The 23,714-nt window shown below is 47.9% G+C and overlaps 1 protein-coding gene across 1 annotated transcript in view; it reads right to left on the reverse strand.

The window, feature by feature from the left end:
• The window catches only part of LOC135325110 (unconventional myosin-Vb-like), a 119,626-nt gene that overhangs the window by 50,669 nt on the left and 45,243 nt on the right, over window positions 1-23,714 (reverse strand). Inside the window, exons 12-17 of the mRNA XM_064502657.1 lie at window positions 23,403-23,543; window positions 16,099-16,221; window positions 15,064-15,147; window positions 10,285-10,434; window positions 9,126-9,223; window positions 5,994-6,080 (exon numbers count right to left, since the gene is read on the reverse strand). Coding sequence (XP_064358727.1) covers window positions 5,994-6,080; window positions 9,126-9,223; window positions 10,285-10,434; window positions 15,064-15,147; window positions 16,099-16,221; window positions 23,403-23,543 — 683 coding nt within the window. The remainder of the gene's footprint in view (window positions 1-5,993; window positions 6,081-9,125; window positions 9,224-10,284; window positions 10,435-15,063; window positions 15,148-16,098; window positions 16,222-23,402; window positions 23,544-23,714) is intronic.

Here is a 23,714-nt window from a genome sequence, read left to right on the forward strand (position 1 = left end):
CAGTTCAGCAAAATAAAATATACTACGGATTAGGAGAGGAAGAGGGGGAACAAAAAAAGGGGGGCAAAACAAATCACAAAATGCCAGTGTCATGCCTGCAACAGGTCCTTATACTGGCCCGTTTTCCACAGTGGGGCTAGGGGAGATGTCACACCATCTCGGTAGCTTCCCTCCGCAAGATTGACATCTCCATAAAACGTCTCATCTCTAATGAAACTCTCTGCAAGCTGGGAGCCTGGCAAGACAGACGTACCAGAAATATTTCTCAAGATACATGATGAACGCAGTTTCACCTCAGTCCAGAAAATGCAGCGAGGGAGGAAAGCCAGTCTGATTAAAAGCAATACGCTAATTAAAAGAACGCAGGAGAAGGGAAAGGCTCACAAAGAGAAGGGAGGGAGAAAAAGCAAAGGACCCGGGCTGCTGAGGACTGGAAGTGCCAAACAGCTCCTGCATGGAGACATTGCACCCTAAACCCTATTTGCAAGGAGTACAGGACCAGAAAGGGTCCTTAGCTTGGTATCTAAAATGAAAGCTAAGACAGAGCACTACTGGAGACAGCAAAAGTACTGAATTACCACTAGCTGGAGAACAGTAACTAAAAAAAGACGCTGCTGAGAAGAGCCGTCTCCGGGGTGAGGGAGAGCTCAACTAAACCCAACGGTTATGCGAGGCTACGGGCTCGTGTCATGTAGCGCTTAAGCCAAAATTGTGCTCCCTTCTCTTCCTAATCACTGTTCTTTTACAAGCACATTTCCAGTTTTGCGCCTGAACTCGGTCCTCTGGCTCTGCGCGCATGCAAGCACGTCGGACGCTGACCGAGATCCAAATTAAAGCCGAAAGGAGAAGCAGAGCACGCAGCTCCCAAGGCACAGAGCCAAACGCGATGCTGGAGACATCCCGCCTGTCTCAGATGCTACTCGAGCCAGATTTGTGGCAGAGCTCGGGGGAAGAGAGGAGGAGGAGGAGGAGGGAGCTTTCCCATTAAGCTGCCAGAGCCAGTTTAGGGGCTGGAAATATTAAATGCTGCTGTTAAGAGGAAAAAGTCATCTGGCAGGTGCTGCCCGGGCTCCTCCGGCAAAGCGCAGCTGGTGAAGGGGCAACGCACACAGCTGCGGGAACGCATCCAAGTTGGGCAGAGTGCGATAAAATCCATCCCTCCTCCTGCACCCGAGCAGAGACGGTGCAGGCTTCGTGGATGCTTTCAAACGAGAGTCAGATACCTGCAGGACAATGATTTAAGAGAAGTTGACAGTCCCAAGCTTATGCTGCATCTCCTGCTTGCACAGAGTACCCCAAAAAAAGCTCTACCGCCCCGTGGGTTAGGTGGGCAACCAGGAGCTTAATGTGATGGGCAAGAGAAACCACACCGTGGGCCGACGCTACAGGAACGGAGCAAAGGGAGAAGGTCGGGGTCGGAAAGCAGGAGGCCATTCGTGCAAGGGACTCGCCGGGGCACGAGCCCGCTGACCCAGGGGAGCACGGGATGCTCCTTGCCGGGGTACTTGCCGGCCTGGGTAAAGACGGCTGTGTTAAGGCAAGGGAAACCGCGGAGGTTCATAGCCGCTGTTACAGGATCTCCCCAGAGAAAGGAGTGATTAAAGCATTTAGGTTTAATGTAACACGCCTGCTTAAGCCACTTAAGGTTTAAAGCAATATCGAATTACCTTGCAACTACATGCTCGGAGAGGGACACAAACATGATCCCCCAGCCCTACGCGAGAGATTTCTCTTGTGCAGAAGTACTGAAGCTTAATGCTTGGGGCACACGCTCTTCTTTTTTCAAATACATATTTTTACATGTCTTTTTTAGGTCTGACATCAGCATCATCAGTAGAGTAAAGGAAAAAAGATCAAGCATCCTTCTCTCCTGCCAGGTACTTGCACACGACGAAGGATGCACCATGCTGCGCCAGGTCAGGAGCTGGGACGGGAGGGTTATGTCGCCCTGGGACTTGCTGGGAGCTCTTAAAATCACCTCTGCTGGGCTTTAAAGGTGGCCTCTCTCCTCCACCAGCACCACAACCATCCCAACACCCGGCAAGGGCACGCCTCATGGCTAGGAACTGGAAAACCACGACAGACCACTAACTAAACACCGTTCTGAACTCCTGAGCTTCCACTATAAAGTTAAAAGATCCAGACAGGAGATATGGGAGAAGAAATGTTACCGGAAAGATCTTCATACCTGCACAGCTGAGAAAGAGGGAGAGGAAGGAACAAGAAACAGAACAACTGATACTGCTCAAACCTTCCCAAGAAAATAACCTCGAGGCTGAGGTCAAGCACAAGCAACCTCAAACGCCAAAGTTTTGCTTTGAAGGTGCTACCATAGGCCACTAAAGGAAAGAGGCAATAAAAGGAATGGAGAGATATAAGAAAATAAATAATGCTGGTGAAAAAACTCATTGGGCTGGAGAAGCAAGGGGGATGGTTGCTCATTTGGCCGGGAGCAGGAGACCTGGTCAACGGGTCCAGCAATTTCTTCGTCATCTAAAGGAACTAACCGGAGGGAAGACTTCCTAATGAAGTCTTGAAAAGCACTTCTCTGAGCAAGCAGTGTTTGCCCAAAATACTTCTGACCAAATGTTTTATTGCCATTCCATCAATATCGTTCCAGTGGCTCCAAAAGGAAGAGGTGAAAGGAGGAGTATAATAGGAATTTTAAGCTTTTATGACTTAGCTATAAAGTCGTTTCTTTTGGTGGCCCAAAATCAGTGACTTCACAGTCTAACTCCCCTGAAAATGCCAATGAATGGCATGCCAGGCTGGAGTGACCCAACCATCCCATCACCTCTGCTGAGCACGGACAGCCTTGTGCAGGAGCAGAAGCCAAAATTAAAAAAAAAAAAAGGGAAATCATTCACAGGCCATGTGATGCCACCCACTGAAAGGATCAATATTTTAAGTGGCCTGGGAGGTGGGAGGCATCGATCCTTCTGCAGGAGTCGGAGTCTGTTTGGGGGCGTGCAGGCTGAGCCAAGACTTGCTACGAAACTGTTTTAGAAACTGCAGCCCAGGGAGAAAATTTCTCTTGCTTTGTTTACTGCAGAACAGATTTGCCTTTCAATTAGCTCTAAAACATTCAGACTGGCATCGCTTGAAATTATCTGCAATATATTCAAAGAGGAGAATGTGGGGGAAAAAAAACACTATTAATAAATTACCTTTTCTGTGAGAGGTGGGGGGAGTGGACAAACAGAGCTACCGGCAGCCAAACTAATTTATAGATTGTTTTTCCCTGAAAAGGCTGCAAGATTGCTAAGCACGCGTTATGAAAAGCGACTTTATGCACAAGGATGCCCATGAAACATTTCAATTATGCATGTTTAACGCTCATAGAGTTTAGCAGCTGGGACTTCACACCAAACTGATATAAAGATGCAGCGTCTGAGAGCCAGCTCCAACCAGCAGAGGCACAGGGTGGAAAACAAGAAATTCCCCTTACACAAAAAAGTTTCCATGGGGTCAAGGGCCAGAAAAGGGACAGGTCACCCGGCAGGAGACCATGGGGATCTGAACACTGACGGGTACATTGAGCGCGAGCTTGAAGGGCAAGGCACGGTTTTGATAAAATTCAGGTGAAAAACATGGTTCAGGGCATTTTCTTATTTATGGAGCTCTGTATCAATTTATTTTCTATAGACTAATCTTTACGTAACCAGTTTCTCTAAAGATGATGAATGGTTCATACAAGGGAGACATGTTCCAGCCTTCACCCACAAAAGCTGATGATAGATACGCTATCGGTATCGCTAAGACAGTCCATTCATCACATTCATTTATGGACACACTAACAAATACATTTCTTGACTACTCCGAGGCGTTTCAAACCAAACAATACATTTTCAATTTACTTGAGAGAGTTGCCGAATACCGTATTCCACCAAAATGATAAAATAATCCCAGGCATACCCAAAGCGGGGAAACTGAGGCTTCATCTTTCAGTGGAAGTATATTATGTCTTTCATATGGGTTGGAGAACAGTAAAAACTGTATTAAAACTTTTTTTTTTTTTTAAAGAAACTAGGTAAAAAAATTATCGGAACCTCAAAACATCTAGTTCTTCAACCATAAAGTGATTGAGAAGTGCAAAGTAATAGCAGGCGGTCGCTGACGCCTTTCCTCTGACCCTAAGGCACATCGTGCTCAGAAGTTACTCTTGCCACAATATGCTGGGAAATATTCCAATGTACCTGCTACAGGATGAAAATTCCCATTTTCTCCTGTTTCTGTTAATACAACTTTTGAGATGAAATGTTTTGAAAATTCTCCCTTGCTCTACAGTTAAGCTGTTTACATCCAAGTGAAACAAACCTCACAAAGATTTCAAGATTTGTATGATTATTTTAAGTGGTCTGAATTTACAACCTTCACCCAGGGTTTATGTTTCGAGCAAGGACCCTTCTTTTTGAGTGATCTTTAATTGACTGCTACAAACTGACTTCTATCGATATAAAAGGGAATGCACGGGAATAATCAATGCCAATGGAGATTTTGCACTGTGATGAAAATCAAGAACATGACCTCATGCATGTAAAACCCAGAAAGAACTAACACACCTATTGCATTTCCCACAGAGTAAGACTGTAGAAACAGCTTTTGCCGAGCTAGTTTATGAAGCCAACTCAAATACACAGATTATTCACCATCTTTTAACGGCGTTGCAATGCCTAGCTCTTGTTTTCAAGGCTGCAATTCCACAACCAAGGACAGGAGAGAACTAGCAGCATCCAAAGCAAACATCTCTTTCCGTGCCGAGGTGCTGCTGTACACCGTTATCTTCTGGAAATAATAAAACAAACAAAGAACCCGTCCCTGAAGCATCCCAAACACCGAGCTGGAGAAGGTCACTCGGAGGAAGACTGAAAACTGAACAGCTATTTGCGCCTTTTTTTTCCCTACAGAGAAAAGGAGAGGTGACAAGCTGCAGTGATGGAAGAGTTTTGTATTGCTCGTGTCCTGGGAGAGAGTGCACTCGATGGATCTGCCGGAGGGGAGGGTAGCCGGCAAGGCAGCCCGCTCCTCCCCAAAACCAGGGAGGGGTGGCTCGCACGGCGTTCAGCATCCCTGTTAGCTGGCTCCGTACCGAGGGCATTTATAACCCCCTTGTTCCCTGCAGAAAGGCTGACAGGAACACCAAACTGCTTGGTGGAAAAGCGGAGTTGATGCATTTTCAGAATTATTTGCCCTTGTCATCTCCAGGCCTTATTTTAATTTATATTTGGGGATTTATGAGGCCCTAAAATCTCCGTTGAATATTTTTTCTTTTTATCGCAATCAGCAAGAGGCATAGCACTCGTAACCTTTCCTTTTTACGATGCAAGAGTTTCAAGTCAAATAAGCTTCAGATGTGCTGAGTGGAGGCCTGCAACAGTGATTTACAACCCTGATTTTCTTTCTCTGTGAGCACAATAAAATATTTTGGAGCTGATATTACTGTTGTAGCAGGTGCCTGCAGGCAGGAAAAAGGAACGAAAGATGTACAGGCCCATACGAGTGCAAGGAGCCCTGCGGTACGGGGAGCTTCAGGTGAGCAGCAGGGAGTCCTGCAGGGCAACTCTGGCTTCCAAGCGAGTCAAACGCATAGGATTATCGAGCGAACGCCGCTGCTTGCCGTCCACCTCCGTATGGGATCGAAGGCAGACTCCCTGATCTGCTGTGCACTGGCATTTTCAGCGATTTTATAGTTTACCACATCAAGTTAGTTCTCAGCACCAAAGTGAAAGCATCAGTTGAAACACAGGACAAAGCCCCAGGTCCTCTCTGGTGGCCCGACACTGCAGCTCTTAGAATTGGGGATCCCCTGGAGCTAATGGGGGTTTGGTAAAATAAAAAATAAATAATAAATAATTAAAAAAGGAGAAATCTATCCCGGATATAAGCCAACCTAATCCAACCCTGTTTCTCCAAACACTGGTGTTTTCTCCTCCTCCCTCCCTCCTTACAGTACATCATCAGCAGAACACGGTACTGAATTCAGGTGACAGTACCTGGACGGGAAGCCAGCTGCGCTGATGCGGATGGTCTCCAGCACGCCACAGGCTCTGAGCTGCTGGACCGCTCTCTTCGGATCAAATCTGTAATTATAGTTAGGATACAGATGAACACAGTGAAAAGAAATCCACAACGGCATTACTCTAAAGCACCTGCAGGAACGTTGACACCAGCACCCTTTGCAACATATCTCGTTTCACCCCTGCTAACACACACAGCGTGTCAGGCAATTCAGTCCTTTATATCCATCAGGACACTACTGCAAAAAAGAAAAGGACTACTGCCTGAACCAGCTGGATAGTGACCCTTTGGGGGATGTGAATTAGCATCTGATTTGCAGAAAAAAAGCTCTGCTGTCATCATCAGCATAGGGGCTGAAGAAAACCAGGTATCAGTGGACAGCCATACCTATTCCCTCAGGACAACCGTGCCCACTTGGGAACAGGCTGCAGAGATGTCACACATTTCCTTTCCACGTCACAGGACGGATGCACTTTTCAAGTGAAACGGTCCTTGCTATCACCCTACTGTCAATGCCGAGTGACACTCTTGGGACAAGACGGCAATCTGTTGCAATCAATCTCCGTGGCCGTAAGATGCTCTGCTGTGTAAAGCAATGTAATTAAGATAAAGGGAATAGGCGACTCCATCACAAGCTGCTAGAAATAACAGCAACGCTCTTCTGCGGATGGGGAGGCTTTCATCCCAGCAGATCCCAGGGCAATCCACGTTGTGCACGAAGGGATCTTTCTGCAATGCAGCTGCCCCTGCTACAAAGCTACCAAGGCTGATATCCTGCCCAAATCATACCAAACTAGATTTTGCACCAAGATGTGAAGTACGAGTCAGAGTAACGCAGGTTGCAAAGGGCCTTGGGAGGTCCCCAGCCCACCCACCTGCTCCAAGCAGGGGCAGTTATGGGGTTGTACCAGCTTGCTCAGGGCTTTTCCCCGCTGCGTCTTGAAAACCTCCCAGGATGGAGACTGCACAACCTCCCTGGGCAAAAGGCTGCTATCAGGTTCCCCTTAAGCCTTCTCTTCTCCTGGCTTAATGTCTTATTTTAGGAGGGGGAAAAAAAAAAAAAAAAAAAAAAAGTAATGTTCTCTGGAGCTGAAAAAATGTTAAGTTTTAGGGAAAATGTTGTTTTCTCACTGAACAATGAAGATATAACACCAAGTCCTGCATGTTACGAGACACCACTTTGATGCTAACACAGTGCAGCGTCACTGATGTCCCATTTCTCTAATTCTTCCTGGCACTTCAAGCAGAAATGCCTCTGAAATGCAGACTCCTTTACAGCTGTGCCAGTACTCGCCAGCTTTGTACAGACACCAGTTTTAAATATAAGAAAATAGGCTCAATTGAAATCATAAATGAAGACTGTCCTGGCAAAACAGGAATGCAACATCTCGGCTCAGAGCCAGAACACCCTCCTGCTATTTTCAGCACATGGTGAGACCTGCAACGATGCCGTACGCAGACCAACACCTGCACGCTGGAACTCCAGAACAACCCTTGTGTCTATCTGGGTTTGCCCTTGGTTTCCAAAATCCTGGGCTTGGACAGCAGTGACACAGGCCAGGTGGGGAGCATCACAAGCAGAATCCTCTTCCTGACTTTTATGGGCCGAGCCTGCTACCCATAATGTCTCAGGATACAAATATTTTCATTTTGATAATTACTGCACCTTGACTACCAGGAATGTTTATTAAAGGGTATTAACTGTATCTTGAGCATCACACGAAACGCTGAACTGCAAAGTTAAAGGCAAAGGAGTGAAGAAGGACGGGATGAAAGCTGAGACCTTGGCACCCCCTTGACAAGCTGAGAGCATTTAACCCTGCAGAGCATCTACCTCACTTCCACTACAGATGGTTAAAAAACACCTCTGTGCTTCATCTAAAGAAAATAATCAAACAAAAAGTGGAATCCTGTAGTTTCGTTTAAATGCACAACCTCAGCCGTTAGCAACAAGAGATCCCGGCCTCGGGCATCTCCAGTGCCTGCAAAACCTTACGTAAAACAGATAAAACAGCACAGAAACTATCATCCCAGGACAGACAGCTAACGTGGTCCTCTCCTGAGCCGTTAACTAAAAATCTAACAAATCAGTTAAACCTTAGCCAGTTCCCAGTGCTTTCTAACCACTCCGGGCTGTTTGCTTTGAGAGGCAGGGGTGAGGAGCCAAGCTGGAGAGGTCTTCGGGTGGCAAAGACAGCATAGCACAAAACAGGGTGAACCTATTTAGGGGTGCTGCATCCTCCTTCGCGGGACGCAGCTGGACCTGGACCTGTCCCTGAACCCCGTGGTGGTATCGTGCTCACAGGGGGGTATTCAGGCCGCGGGAAATGCCTCCCCGATTACGGGTTACGGCTATAACCCGGCCTTCTTATGTGCCACCACCTGCACTCTGTGCCGCGGCCTTCAGAACAGATCAGGGCGAGACAGATGAGGTCCTCCTTCACTAAAGGCCAAACTGCTCTGGAATTAGAGGAAACTAAACCAGGCACAAATACACTACTTAAAAGGTCGAACAAGACCATCAGCTATTTGCTCACCATGCGCACAGCTTTCAATACACCTCTCAACTACAGAGGAAGACCCAGACCACCTTTTCACTCCAGCTGTTCACTCACCTGGAAACCTGCCTCAGATTGATAAAAGTCATGTTTTTATTTTTTTCACATTTATATTGGAAGCATCAAGACATTTTTCTGCTCATTTTACAAGCAATTTTGCAAGCACGCTGCTTATCTTCATCTTTTCATTTCTTTCTCTGCTATTTTTCACTGTTTAATACTGTAACTATTTATATCAAAGTAATTCTAAGATGAAATTGCATCAAAGACCCTATCATTGCAAAGCAAGGATGTAACACGGCATGCTCAATATAAGCAATGTTTATCTCCCAATATTAGCAGAGTTTATCTACAGATTACTAGGATCTGCATTAGTTTTTAGTTCAGTGACACAAAAAATGCCTGATGAAACCCAAGAGGAGTAACTCCAGCAAGCTTTGGGGACCTACCAGGATGGAACAGCATTAGGAGAGGGGCATCACTTTAGGAAAAGCCCAAAGGGCTCTCTGCTCCTACACAGCTAAACACGTTATCTGAAAGCCTACTTACGTGAACGGGAGCTTCTCGTCATTTGGCTTGATGCAGCGCACGTAGTGCGGGGTGGTGGCATTCAGCGTCTCCATAAGCAAATGCAGGGAGTTCCTGAACTGCGAGACAAGACCATGAATTTTTAGGAGGGATGAACATGCTTTAGCATGCAATCTGTACCAGCCCTAGCTATAAGACGGTATAAACCTCCCCATGAGCCCAGCATGTACAGCACCGATTCAGACAAGACACTGGTGGGCTCAGGACTTCCAGCTCAACAACGCAGAACAGAGACAAATGTTGCAGCACCCTACTCTCCGGTGAATACTGAAAACAACATCTTCTTCCAACTAACTTTGTTAGGCAGAAGTACTGCTGGCCTGCAGGCACGAAGGCAGCACTCTCAACCAAGAAGCAGAACCACCAAGTCTTTAAGGGCTGGAGAGACCTCAGGAGGTCCCCAGCCCACCCACCTGCTCCAAGCAGGGGCAACTCTGGGGTCACACCAGCTTGCTCAGGGTCTTGACCCAGACGGGTCTTGAAAACCTCCAAGGATGGAGACTGCACAACCTCCCTGGGCAACTGCTCCGTTGCCAGACTGTCCTCATGGGGAAAAAATTGCTCTTTTTCTTCAGTCAGAACCTCCCTTGTTTCAATTTCTGACCACTACCATGCCTTGCAACACAGTCTAATGAACCTCGCTGCGGCCCCGCCCTGGCTTACGCCATGTCTCCATCCTTCCAGTCAAGGCTGCTTTCCAAGACTGCTAGGTGTCTAAAATACAGCCAGACTGGTCCCATCTCACAACCCTAGGTTGCAGGAAAATCTCTTCAGTTCACACAACAGCTTAAGAGGGAAGGGAGGCAAGATATCCTCAATCACAAAAATGGGGGTGTCTAGATTCAGCTTTCCCAAGCCTCTCATCTCACGTCGAGCCAAATACTCTCTACCTACCTTTTCTCCTCCTTTTAAGTTTGTCCCCTATCGGTCACATTGTCTGTGAGTCAAATCACAGAAGACACCAGAGGATACAGTAAGTTTAAATTACACAGCTGTGCATTAAGCTTTGGGAGAGCTTTTGGCATCCACGCGAAGGCCATGGTCACCTCTTATCTCATCACTCTTGCTCGGACCGAGCCGGAGTAGAGCGGTTTGCCAACCCGCTCACGTTATACGTTACCTGGTGCCCCACCGTCTTCTTGTGCTCCTTGTTGGCCGCTTTGATGACCGGCTTGGCGGAACGGACGTTGATCTTGGAGGTCCCCTTGCCCACGGAAGCGGCAGGCGCAGAATCCTTCTCGTCTTGGAACAAGTCCGCGACCATCTGGTACTGGAAGGGAAGACAAGGTCTGAGCATCCGCACCGCTCTGCTTGTGTCCACCGGAGCCCCCAAGCCGCAGCCCACCGCCACGCTCTACCTCTCTGCAACCACCAAGGGAGCAAAGGGCAATAAATTAAAAGCAAGAAGCACTGCAGCTACATAAACCACATCAGCAGGGACACCGGGGATCCTGTTCTGCAGTTCATCAAATCTTTAAGTGTGCGCATTAAATCGAAAAAGCAGAAGAAGAGGCTCGCTAGCAGAAAGGCTATTAAAGCGTCATCCAAGGCACGTCGCTGGGTCCTCACTGCAGCGAGGACGCTGTCGGGTGCTGCGACGCCGTGCAACGCCCTCCCCGGGAACAGGGGTCCCGACGCTGGTGTCATTGAAGACACCCTGACTTTTCAGGGCAATTAGAGGAAAGCAGCAATTCCTCACTAATCACCTCCGCTTCGCTGTAGGTTTTTTTGTTTGTTTGTTTGTTTGTTTGTTTTAAAGGGGGCAGGATCTTCAAATTTGTATTAGGCCAAAAGTTAAACACTAACTGCAATAATGCCCTGGCAGCAACACCCGCTCCAGAGCGCGCGAGGGACACGGCACCAGCTTTGCACTGCTGCAAACACACCGATTTGCAACCGCACCAACGCTCTTCATTGCTCGCGGCGTGCCAACCTAAAAGCCAGGCAGTGGTGTGCCGCACCACCTTCTGCAATTAGCCCCAAATGGATTTTGGGACATCCAGTTCAATGCTCAGTCTGCCTGATGGCGTTTGTCAAGCTCAGCTAATCTGAGCCCCCCAACCCTAAATCTCCTTTGAAAGTATGTATAGCAAATTTCAACTTAGTTTTTGTATAGCAAACTTTAACTGAAACACTGCCTTGTTCTCTTACTTCTCGCTGATCCCTCAAAGGGCAGCTGGCAGACCCTGAGCGGGTCACAGAGCTGAGTTTGCAACCTTCTGCTCCACAAACAGCAGCTAACTTTTAAATGAGTTTTCTTCTTCCAGAAAACTCCAGAGGGGGAAAAAAAATGGCCTGAAAGTGCCTAGAAAACCTGTCGTAGCTCCTGTAGCTCAAGGTCACAAAACTGTGTTAGACTTTGGCTCCTCCGGCTCCTGCTAAAGGCTAGCTCTGGTGCCTTTTGAGTAAGTTCTCAAAAAACCAGTAGTGCTTTACCACGTTACACTCTTACTAAAGGCTGCTGTTCTCATTTCTACCAGCAGCTGTTGACTACGGGCCACATATGCTAAGGGGCCAGATGGTTCTCCACCACGCAAGTATTTCCAGCCCTGGTGCCGGCTTGTTTGCATAGCTTGCTAGCACAGCAGTCTAAATACCGGCATGGAAAAGAAACTGTTTGCGTTACATTATCAGATTGCTTGCAGGCTCCAAGACCGCGCTTGCGAGGGATCCGCTCGGTGCTTACAGTTGTTATTTTTATCTCTGCGGCTTGCTCAACTCCTACCCACTACACGTGCCAAAATGAAGGCTTGCACCTTTTCTTCGGCTTACCATCTAGCCCCAAAAAAGACATCCTGACAGCTGCTTCACTTTTACGACATGCTAATCTCCGGGGCGCTTTGACTACTGCAAAAGCGGGATGTTTGGGTGGCAGGTGCTTGAAGCTGGAAGGCGACCAACGGAGGTTTCAATTTAGCATCTCACTCGACAACGCAGTGAAATTCCAGGCTGTCATTTCAGCTTCCAAAATATCTTCTCAGCGCTTAGCTGTCTGTGTCATCAATCCCTCTCTCTGATCACTATTCATAGCATTAAAGTGCTTGCGACCAGACCAGTGATTGATACGAGCCTCAGAGGTGAGCTTTCAGCTTCGGTAGAGCAAAATCGGTGCAGCTCAGACCGTTTGCACCAGCTCACGAAAGCGGGAAGATAAGAGAGAAGGACAAAACCTTCCTCTGCAATTTGCCGAGTTGAAACCGCTGGTGCATTATTTATAATTACCAAGGACGGGAATATAATCTCTTTAACAGCATGCCCCCGCGCTTGTGATTGGCATTCAAATCAGCTTCCTTCATTCAGAGAACATCATCTCTCAGCCGTTTTAGCTGACCAGTGCTCTCAAAAGTAATTAGCTGCTTTATAAAGTCTTTTTTGCTGTCTTGTTGGCTCAGATAATTGCATTCTAATTAGCAGAACGCAATTCCACCTTGGTGGGAGCTCTTCATCAGCAGCGTACTTGCTGACAGAGAGGTGTTCAAGCCTTTGCCATGTTAAATTGGCAGCGTTCCCCCGCTTTGCTCACGCATTGCCTTTGTGGGAATATAAGAGGGAAAGCAGCCTTGCTCTCTTATACTGTATTCAGGCCTGATCCTGGTCCTTCACGAGCTAGGACAAAGTCCTTGTGGCACAGCCTTTGTCAGCACAAATGCAAGTTTTATGTAAATTAGTGCATCTCTCCGAGTTCAGAGACGGTACAAGGCTCAGCCTTACCACTGCTGCTGACGTTTCTGTTTGGTTGAGAGAAACTGGACCACTTTTTACAGCAAAAGAAACCAATTTTTTTTTTTTGGTTTATACATCCGTGGAGTCCACGTGGCAGGCGAGAGATGAAATAAGGAGAATGGAATGGGGAAAAACTTCTTTACTGAGAGGGTGACAGAGCACTGGCACAGGCTTCCCAGAGAGGTTGTGGAGTCTCCTTCTCCGGAGATATTCAAAACCCATCTGGATGCGATCCTGTGCAAGGTGCTCCAGCTGACCCTGCTTGAGCCAGGGGGTTGGACCAGATGATCTCCAGAGGTCCCCTCCAACCTCAACCATTCTGTGATTCTGTGAATCTACCTGACAGAAGGACAAGTGGAAAGCAAAAGCCAAAGCACGGGATTTTGGAGGCTTTGTGGAAAGAGCACAGTCACTCTCAGCCACTCGCCCAGGAACCGGCTGCAGAGCCGCCACGACAGTGCTGGGAACTCCTGAAGTGCTCGTGCCTGATCCAAGGAGAGTCAGCATAGTTTTGAAGCCAAGTAAGCCCAGATCTTTGGCCCTCAGACATACCTATTAATTGCTTAAGTTCCTCTGCTCCAAGCAAGAAACCCTCTGTTTTGGGCCAAGAGAGCCAGCTCCACGGAGTGAGGTTTGCTTCTCTGCTATCAAACCAAAGCCCAGCCTGCTCTGGGGTGGAAGAATGACACTTATGCAAGAGGACAACCAAGCAGCACGGTCCACAATGCACCTTATCGTTTCTGGGGAGTGCCGTGCCGACGCCCTTTCCACCAAGAGGCACTGGGAAACGAAGATGGCAGCAAGCCAAGAGAAGCAACCAAGCCTCCTGCTTTCCTCCACGGGGAGCGACTATTGCAGGAGGAGAAGGATTTCCCAAGAAAGGTTTGCAAGACCTTGGTAAAACCAAGCTGTCAGCAGATGCTGATGCTGTACAGGCTGCGACAGCAAGGCAGGGGCAGCAAGCCGTGATTTCCCCCCTCCCCATTTGGCCGCGTGCTTCTGCCCCAGCTACGAAGCCATCAGACACCTCCAAGGGATCATTCAATCCTCCAAACCCTCACCCAAAACGGACATTGCTGGAGCCGTACCTGCAGCAGCAAGTTCAGCGTTGGCTCAATAATTTATCACACGGCATCAATTATTCCCCTGGACTACCTGGTGTTCCTAATAAGCCCTAATCAGGCACGACTTTTGCTCTGGGAAAGCTGTAAGCTTCCTGAACACACAGCGCTTTTGATTTGGGCATTATTAAAGCCCAGCTTCACAGTTATTAGACCTGCAACTGCCCCCGTGGACAGGAAAATTGCATACCTTGCCGTCTTCCCATGAATTCATTGTTGAAAAGCAGGGCGAGCCATTGACAACGCTCCATTAATTTCCCACTCTGGCCTCTCTTATTTGACGGGAATAAACTCCTGCTTAAAATGCTCCTAAAAATAGTATTTCCTCCCTTTCCCCTCATCGTGCTCCTTCTCGAGCAAAGGGACAGAAATCGCGACACGTTACACATGCATCTGTCCACAGCATTCGGGGGAATTAAATAGTTAGGTACGAGAACAATAAAAATATAGGCAAGTTAACAAGCCAGTCCGTGCAGGGGCAGGCTTTGGCAAAGAGCACGTGGCAGACACTTATTTCCCCGTGCCCCACACAACCTCCAATGGAAAGGGGGTGCCCCAGAGCAATGCGATCCTGATCTTGCCTCCCGGACGGCACATCTGACTTAGCGGGGCTGGATTTTCATGCAAACATCTTAAGAGAACTGCTCGACTGATGTCCCTGCAAGGGGTAGGGCAACTGAAAGAAGTCTTAACTCATTAAAGACTTACAGCAATTACTTTGGTTGGGGTGGGGAGCCCCAAAAGCTCATGCTTTTCCAGTTCCCAAAGCTGACCACATCTACAGCCTGCAAGACCGAGAGCTCTCTACCACAAAACCTGCCCTTCAAGGTCGGTCGCTACGGCTCCCTTAGCACTGCTGGAATGAGGTGCCTACACGTCCTTTTTACAGCACCCGGGAGGGTAACGCTTATTAAATGTTGGACCACGTCTTTGCATCCCAGGACCATCCTATGAGCACGTTGCTGGGCCTTAACGTGAGCGCAAACGTTGAGCTCTGAATTTGCAAAGCAGCAGCGCCGAGTCGCCCTGAACCCGGACCGCTCCCCTGCCCCTACCTTGCTGGCTTTCAGGATGTTGATCTGCTCTTCGTACACGGTGTCCCTGTTTTTCTCGAGAAAGCCCTCGCACTGGTACTCCACCTAATGCAAGGCAAAGGGAAAAGGCCAGAGGTCAAATTCCTCCTCCCAAAAGTCCAGTATCACAGCCACAACGTCCCCCCCGAGGCAGCCGCTGCTGTCGCAAGCTCACTCGAAAAACCTAAGAAGGAGAATTAGGAATAACTAGAATTTAACGGTCGTTTTTTATTTAAGAAAGTGAACCTGAATGAGGTCAAAAACCTTAACCCAGACACAGATTGCTTCTTAGTCATTAAACTGCTTTGTACAGCGTCCAGATGCATTTCCAACGAAACCAGTGGTAAAAACTCAAGGATTATTATTCCCTTGGCATTATCTTTTTGCTTAAAAGGCACTCCAAAGCTCCTTGCAAGTTAATCGATAAACCTCAATAGGAGGGAAGGACACTATAAATATATATGTGTGTGTGTATGTATATGCATACATATACAAACACACACTTTACATTTGAAGTTTTACATTTCTTTTCTCTTTTCTTTTTTCCTTTTTATTTATTTATTTATTAAGGTTTCCATTTGATCCCAAAACAGGCACGCAAAGCCTGGCATCTTCTCGCTCCAAACGGCGGGACTGGCCCCGGGGTCACCTCTTGTGCACCTCTCCCCGCTGCGCCTTGCGGCCTCCGACACACAGAACTGCTCTTCAAAATAATCCCCTGCTCCAATATTTCCCCAGCAAAGCTGCCCTGACAGTAATTCATTTCACTGCAGCTTTGAGAAAGAGGATTTTTCCCTGCTCGGGAAAGCATACCTATTTAAAGCCCAGTGCAATAGTTCAGAGGCGGGAGTCTTCCAGCTGACCAAGATCTGAGCACCCAGCCAGGCATCCCTATCGCTAACAGTAACTCACTGCTGCTATAAATTAATTTTTTTTGTCCGTGTGTGTGCTTCTTTGCTCCACACAACGTGCCTTTCTGCGTCTGAGCCCCAGCGTGCACCGCGCGCAGCCGGTTACCTTGTCTGCAAAGTGCACGACGATGAAGGAGGTGTTGGACATGCGGGGCTTCTGGAAGTGCTGGCTGCCAGCGTGCCGGTCGTACAGCTTCTGCGCCCAGTTGTGGTCGGTTCCTTTGGGAACCTGAAGGAGAAGGAAAGGAGCACAGCTGCAATCGGGCGTGCAAATACCCTGGCCGTCCAGGGGCTCCTCTCCCAGTTGGCTGAGCAGAAGGAAGGACACCAGGAACCACAGAAACTCAGGGAAGAAGCAGAAGTCTAAGATGTGCGTCACGGCCAACAAGAAAAAGTCAAAAACATGGCCCCAAACTCCCATTTCTCCACTAGCATCCCAGAGATTTAACAGGCAGGAGCATGAGACTCAACATAGGAAAGATTTCAGGTCAACATCCCAACTCATGCCTCCATCAGCACTCCCCATGCCTTCATCCTGTTGACCGGAGCGCCAAGTGGGGCTGCTACAGCATTTACTCTCTGGGCAAGGGAAGTGTTTGGTTTTGACATGGACACACACACATCACCACCACTAAATGATGAATAATGCGCATTACAAGAATGCTGCCAACAGCAGCTACGTGAATATTTGAGAAACAAAGTGCCTGCCCCCCCTAGTTCTGGGAACGGGTACTGTTATTTTCATGTATATTCTTGCACGAACACAGTAAAATTTCACTTCCCACGAAAAACATCTGAGTGCTGGTACTACTCCAACAGCCAGGCAACTCGTGGCGGAAGGCAGTATTTTTGTACTTAAGTTGCACTAATTGCTAGGCACAGACATCACATTTTTAAAGCAGTTTTTGGGGGACCAAAAGACAGCCAATAGTTTTGCAAACTGCCACCTGAGACAACATTCAAGAGGTGCCGATTTATTTTAAAATAACAGTAATAAAATGCTTAAGAAAACTCGGACTGTCATAAGCCTTGGGATCTGGTGCAAGTAGCTCACCCTCACATTGTGTACATGTGTATGGTTGCCTATCCCAAAATATTATCTGCAAGATGGGACTTTGTGGGAAGAGAACTAGGCAGAGGACAGCTCCCACCATGCCAATCCATTGCTCCGTACCCTTAAGCTTCAACATCATCTCTTTAGGCACTTGGGCAACTCTATAGGCAACCATGGGATGCAGTAATCCCAATTTCACATGGGCAGCCAGGGATGAGAGAGGTGGGACTTCAAACCCACATTTTTCCTCATCCATTCCTGCCAACAGAGTAGCTAGATGACTCACGTATCCCTGTCCGCACATCTAACCCTCCCATGCTGTGAATCCTGTGGATTGCAAAACCGCCTTCATATCATATTTACACTTAATTCAGCATGCAAGTCCTACGTTCTTCCCCGAAGTCAATGTGCTGCATTGCCAGAAACAAGAAAAAAATGAATTTGTTTCATTATTTTGTAAGACAACATATAGCTGCATAGCAGCATATGATAATTTACATGTACTTTAGATACCTTCACGATTACAATTCCCATAAAGACTAATTATTAAGAATATGTTCAGCACACCAGGTCTTGGAGAATGATCTCCTGTCATCTGTCGCCAGGCAGGACCATGGGTGAGCGGTTCTGGAGAAGGCAGCGACAGGGGGATAACTCCTCTTTGGGGGCAGCTGTCTCTGGACTTCAGCACACAACCAACATCTCCAACCCTCATCTCTGCAGCACCGCACACTCGGAGCTGGAGCTGAAATTGCTGATATTGCCTGGGCCTTCATTTCTGCCTCCCGTTCCAGCTCTGCCCACCGCGTTAGCTTGCAATGTGGGGAAACCAGTCCCATGCACCCGGCCCCAAGGTGGATGGGAAACCTGAGGTTTCTTGTCCTACCCAAGGCACAAAACCATCCGAGCTACACCCGGGACAGAAGCGTTAGGCATCAACAGAAACCTACTGTGTTCCTGTACATGCTTTGTTTATGCAAGATGTATGTGCATATTTAAAGAAAGACAGGATTTTTTATATATATTTATACACGTTCCTGATGAATGATCACGACAGGAGGTTCAGCTTCTCTTTCAGCTACAAACTGGCCAGGTGCCGGGAGCACGGAGTCCCCGTCCACGCGCTCACCGCGTCCCCAGGAGGAAGGTCCCCTCTGCGGCACAGCCACCCTGAGCCCCCGAGGCTCCCTGCTCCATGCAAAGCGGATTTCTCCTGCAGAAACGCTCTTTTAGGCCAGTCACTTTGCAGAAAACCCTGCTTACCTGGGAGCTGAGCCTCAAAGCCACTGCTCCTGCCGCTCCACGCGAGGGTTTGCTGTACCCGCGCAGCTCCCTGCACACCGGCGCGCAGCCCGAGTCACTACGGCCAGCATCGGTCCCCACGCTCGACGCCACTGCTTTTGTATCAGAAGTGTCCCCGGCTCAAAAAAAAAATGCAAAAACCCAAAACACCCAGGTAGCCAAAGAGCCGTTCAGGAGGTATTTGGGCTAAAGGATGAGGTTCTGTCCACGGTTACAGAAAAAGGACAGTTAACAAAGGTCTACCCCAAACTGCTGAGCTAAAAGCTAGCGCTCCACAAACATAGTAGGAGATACTGAAATGATTATTTCTTTCCTCTTACTACTCCAACGCATGCTAAAGCCCAAGATGAGCCGGGACATTCAGAGCGTCCTTAGCCCTCCAGAGGGACCTTCTGCAGGAAGCGATGGGCCCAACTTCACAGTCGCACAACCCAACAGCATAACACTGATTTCTGATGGTCAAAAAACTACTAAAGTTCACAGTGATGCACAGAGGGACAAGTGGGATTGAAAACTAGGCTGCTAGAAACAGGCTTCAGTGTTTCTGGCGCATGAGAGAACACAGGAAAGGTTAAAGAGCATCTTTTGAACAGCATGGGAAAATGTATGTGCCATATCAACAGCATAACACGATGGTAACGTGCCGTAAAACACAACAAGAACCCCCAAGAGAGTCTGAGATCACTGGGGAGTTCATGAGTTTGGTCGGACGAATCCTCCTTTGGCAGCCTCAGAGTCACATCACACCTCAGAGGACAGAAATTCCCCAAGATTCATAACAAATAATTGGACAAAGATATCATGATGGGCATATCAGTCCTTCAGAACAGCCCTTTGCTGGTCAAACCCTTTTAGGTGTGCTTCATGCTAACGGAATGCTTTTATCCTAATTTTTTTCCATTTCCACTCCTATCCCAACAGCATAATCAAAAGCAAGGAAGCAGCTGGGCAGCAGGACCCCTTACAGAGAAAGCTGGATATCCACAGCAGCTTCAGGCTTGACCTTTGGGAACGGTATGGAAGATGCACAGTACTCATGCAGAGCAGGTAATTTCAGGTAGAAAAGCAGAAAACTGCATCCAGCTTTGATACAGAGACATCGCTACATTTCTTAAGGAATTTTTGAGTTCCTTCAAGGGTGATTTCAGTCTCCTGAACACCAGCCCAGTCTAGCTCCTCCTCTGCAGAGTGCTGGAGCCGCTCTTCACGTATTCCCTCCACCTTCAGTGTCCTCTGGGAAACTCTGCAGACTCCATTGCCAAAGTCATTCTTTACCTTCTACAACAAGACCAAGCACACTCAAAAGCCTCTTTGTACCCCAGATATCCAAGCACATCTTCTACGTTACCTTCCAACTTGCCAGGACTGGATTTTTGGAAGACCATCACTCTCTTTACTGTCCATCTCTGCTGATGGGCTTTATACTAGTCTCTCCTTGAAAGCTCTGCTCTTACCCCAGATTATTTCCCACCATCACTGTCGGCTGCACAATGACTCCCTCCACACTTCACAGCTCACGGGCAGGGAGGGAGGTCCTCCTAGATGCCTCTCTCCCTTCTCTCCACTTCAAGGCTCATCAGTTTGTCCAGTAGCCTTGGCTCACAAGGCTGCTGCAAGGCCATTTTCTGTTGATGGGACGTCACCCTTCCTGTTCCTCTGGCCTCTTTTTAGGCCAAAGCAAAGCCAAGAGGTCCTAGAAGCCCTAGATCCAGGTAGGTGATCCTCCAGTGTGGGAAACGGGGAAGGCCGTGACAAGGTCCTTTGAGGACTCCAAGGAAACTTGGCAGAAGGCGCAGGGTCACAGTCCCACAAAGATTATAAGGCTCCTTGTGCAAATCAGGGATGTAATGGGAGGCTGGAGCAAATGAGGCCCCCTCCAGCCTCAACAACTCTATGACGGCTCTTAACTCCAAAGACCTGAAAGCTGTCTAGTTAAACCCAAAGAATATAAAACAGATCCTAATGCCCTCTTCTCTCAGAGCTACAGGTTTTATGGTTTGCTTTTAAGAGACAGCTTTAGTCCTTCAAACTCCAGTTTCTATTCAAAAGCTCTCTTTCATTGCCGATTCTCATTTCTGCCCTGTCTGGTCCCCTTCTTCTCTAAATTCTGCGGCAAGACGCTCATTAAGCACTGAAGGTCTATGACCTCTGTTAGCCAAACGGCTTCAACATATCCAGAACGCCCCCAACCTCCCATTAAAAATAAAAAAAAGAAAATCCACCACCACCGGCAAGGGGGCCCGCAGAGCCACCTTGACGGGGGAAGGACCTCCACCAGCAACGTGGGTGTGAAGGTTTCCACGCAGACACCGGTGCTTTTACCTGCCAGGCTTGCTGAAATTTTCATAACACTGAAGCCTGCTTGCAGGTTACTACAAAAGAGCCAATTTGAGGGCTCATAAAGGAGCAGGTGACTAATCACAACATTCCCCAGTGACAGAGACAATTGGCACCTGATGTGGGGTGACAGCTCCCATGCTCCAGTTTCTTGGGCAAAAAAGCACGGATTAAAAAGTATTAACAGTTAGAGAGAGATTTACAGCCAAGTTTCCCTTCTCCACGCTGTTACACAGTGCACGTTGTCATTATTTTCCAGGAGAAGAATTGTCTCCTAGATGAGAGCAGTGCTCCATCTAATGCAACATCCCGTCACCAGGAGCAACCAGCACCGGGCACTTTCAAGAGGAGCAAAGGGAGTTATCAGACATTGTGTCACCAGGGAAACTTTCCTTCTGGTCCTCTCAGTACCTAGGAGCTGCCTCAAGCTTGAAGAACTTAACAGGCTTAATGGTGCAGAGACGAAATGAAACGGGGCCAAATATCGAGCAAAAATTTCTGTCTTCCTCCTGAGCCAGCGCTGGGTAAGATGCTATTTTAGGGATGTTAAATTATGTTTAATTTGCTCTCATTTTTAAGTTACGTTCAGAAACTGTAACAGACAGGATGAGACAAGCTAGGACGAAGGCTGAAGCTGTTTCTCCAGTGTGTCCATGCTTTCAGCTGTCCCTGCTAGCTGAGCCTCTAGAGGACCTCAACTGCAATTCTTGTAGGCGCTTTCCTCGGCCACGGGCAGAGCCCGTGCAGGACCTGCAGGCTGAAGACAGGCTGCATCTGGTGACTGTCACGCTGCAGAGAGTAGTCACTTAACAGGTCACCTTCCTTTCACAGACAAGGACAGGTCACACGTCTCGTTAAACCCCAGCAGGGACCCAAGTCTAAATAATGAATCCCAAACCTTTCCGTCTGATGCAACATGACACGCCTGCCCTTGGGCCACTGGGTTTGTTCAAAGCCCATGGGTCTCAGCAGGCCAACAAAGACCACTTGGGCCCCTCTGATGACCTTGGCCATTCAGCGGTGAGACCCCTTCCTCACCTGTGTCCATGTACCACCCCATGCTTCACCCCTCCGGCGTTTTCCCACAAACCCTCAAAGCCATCCCAAACCAGCAAGATGTTTCCTGCCCCAAAACATATCTAAGACTCAACAGAGAGTCTTCCCAAAAAGACAACAACTTGTTGAGCATGCCATCACCAAACCGGCCCGAGGAACTGCTGGGAGCAAAACAAATGCAGCCCTCCCCAGCTCAACATACGTGCCTCCACTAGGCAACTGCATCCAGTGGGAAGGTGGTCATCTGTCTCTTCCCACTAAGCTGTTCTCAGCATTAAAAAGGCTTATTTCACAGTCGAATTTGCCCAACATCAACTTCTAGCTAATGCATGCTGGTATTTTTATGTCAAAGGGATTGAAAATCCTTCCTCCACTGTCACAGCCATACCTAAAGGCTCTTGCCTTTCCCTTACTCCCCATGCCAAAGACCAGGTGTCGCAGCTTCCCAGAAGAATCTCCCACCTAGCACATCTTGTTCCTAGATGCGTTTGGTAATTTATGACCGAACAACAAAGAGTTCAACCTCCCTTCTGGATTCCCATGGAGTTCTGGCATTTCTTGCAAACTTGTAAGCCCGAATTAATTTAAGCTGGTATGAGAGACAGGTGGTAAGCATCACAATCTACCGTACCAAAATCACACACTTGCCTTAACAAATAAAATAAAATAAAACAATATATATTTTAAAATATCCTCAAGTTTTTTAATATAATTTGTCTGACCTTTAATTAAGAAAAAACAACTAAAAAACCCCCAAAGAAACCCAGACCCTCTGTCTCTATGGTTTCAGAACTACAGACCAACAAAAGCAAAGGGAGGACCTGATTCCAAACCCCAACAAAAGAATGCTGGATTAGTTACTAAACGTGAAGCCGATACACGTGAGGACACTTCTACAGAAGGTCATCACTAGCTCCTGTTTCTCTACACCAAAGGAGCCAAGGGGACATCTGACTTCGGTCCTCTGCAAAACTATGGACTGAAGTCAACATGAGTTTGTCATCAGCTGCAGCAAATCCTCATAGCATGGTTGGTTCCCTCATTACTCATCACAGCCCAGGCCTGATTTTCACCGCTCCAGAACGCAGCCATTCCCCAAGGAGACGCGTTTCTCACTCCAGGCCCGTGGCACAGCTCGACACGGCACGGTTAACCAACCAGAAGACCCTCCCAGGCACACTTTTTCCATATGCCGAGTGCCATAGACACATAAATTCCAATGTCTGAAGACTTTACACTAAACAAAGTTGACTTCACCCCAAATAATTCTAGCAGAAAGATTTGGTTTTCCCTTGGGACAAAACAAGGGCTGAGGCAGGGAGGGATGCCAGCTCCTGGATCACGTTGAAGGAACTGAAAGTCACAAGCACGAGCTATCCGTAAGTGCAGCCAGGCCAGAAACATGAGCTCTGGCATTACATGGTACAAACAGGATTCCCAGTTTATAAAGTGGTAGCAAACTTCTGCCAAAGAGGCTCTCAATGGTCGTGAAGCAAAGCAACAGCCAACAGCCCGCCCTAGCCCTGAGCAGCCAAGCAACACATGTCCTTCACCCTTGTATGAGTTACTACAGCCAAAGGTCCGCGTGCTGAAGGACAACCCATTCTTTAACCTTTCAGAAAAACTAAAATGCCACCAAAAAGGCAAGAGGTTTTCTTTACCTTGCACTCTTCATCCAGCAAGTCCAAGATACCAAGTTTTGCTTCTATAAGGTCTATGCAGGGCTGGTTATCATAGAAGTCTATGAGAGTCCACGGGATTTCTTCCTTCATATACTCCTCTTGTTCCAGCTTGAACACGTGCTGAGATGAGAAAAACAGCACAGTTACCGACCTGAGCTTCGAAGCTGCCCAAGGGTCAGCCCCGCTTACTCATTAGCACACGTATGGTTTTCCAGCAGTAGGTCAAGAAGTGACAGAAACTTTATGTGCTTTGTACAGGCTTTGTCGCTTACAGAGTCTAGCTTCTGGCAA

Source organism: Dromaius novaehollandiae, chromosome Z (assembly GCF_036370855.1).
Source record: "Dromaius novaehollandiae isolate bDroNov1 chromosome Z, bDroNov1.hap1, whole genome shotgun sequence".
NCBI classification, from domain to species: Eukaryota; Metazoa; Chordata; class Aves; order Casuariiformes; family Dromaiidae; genus Dromaius; species Dromaius novaehollandiae.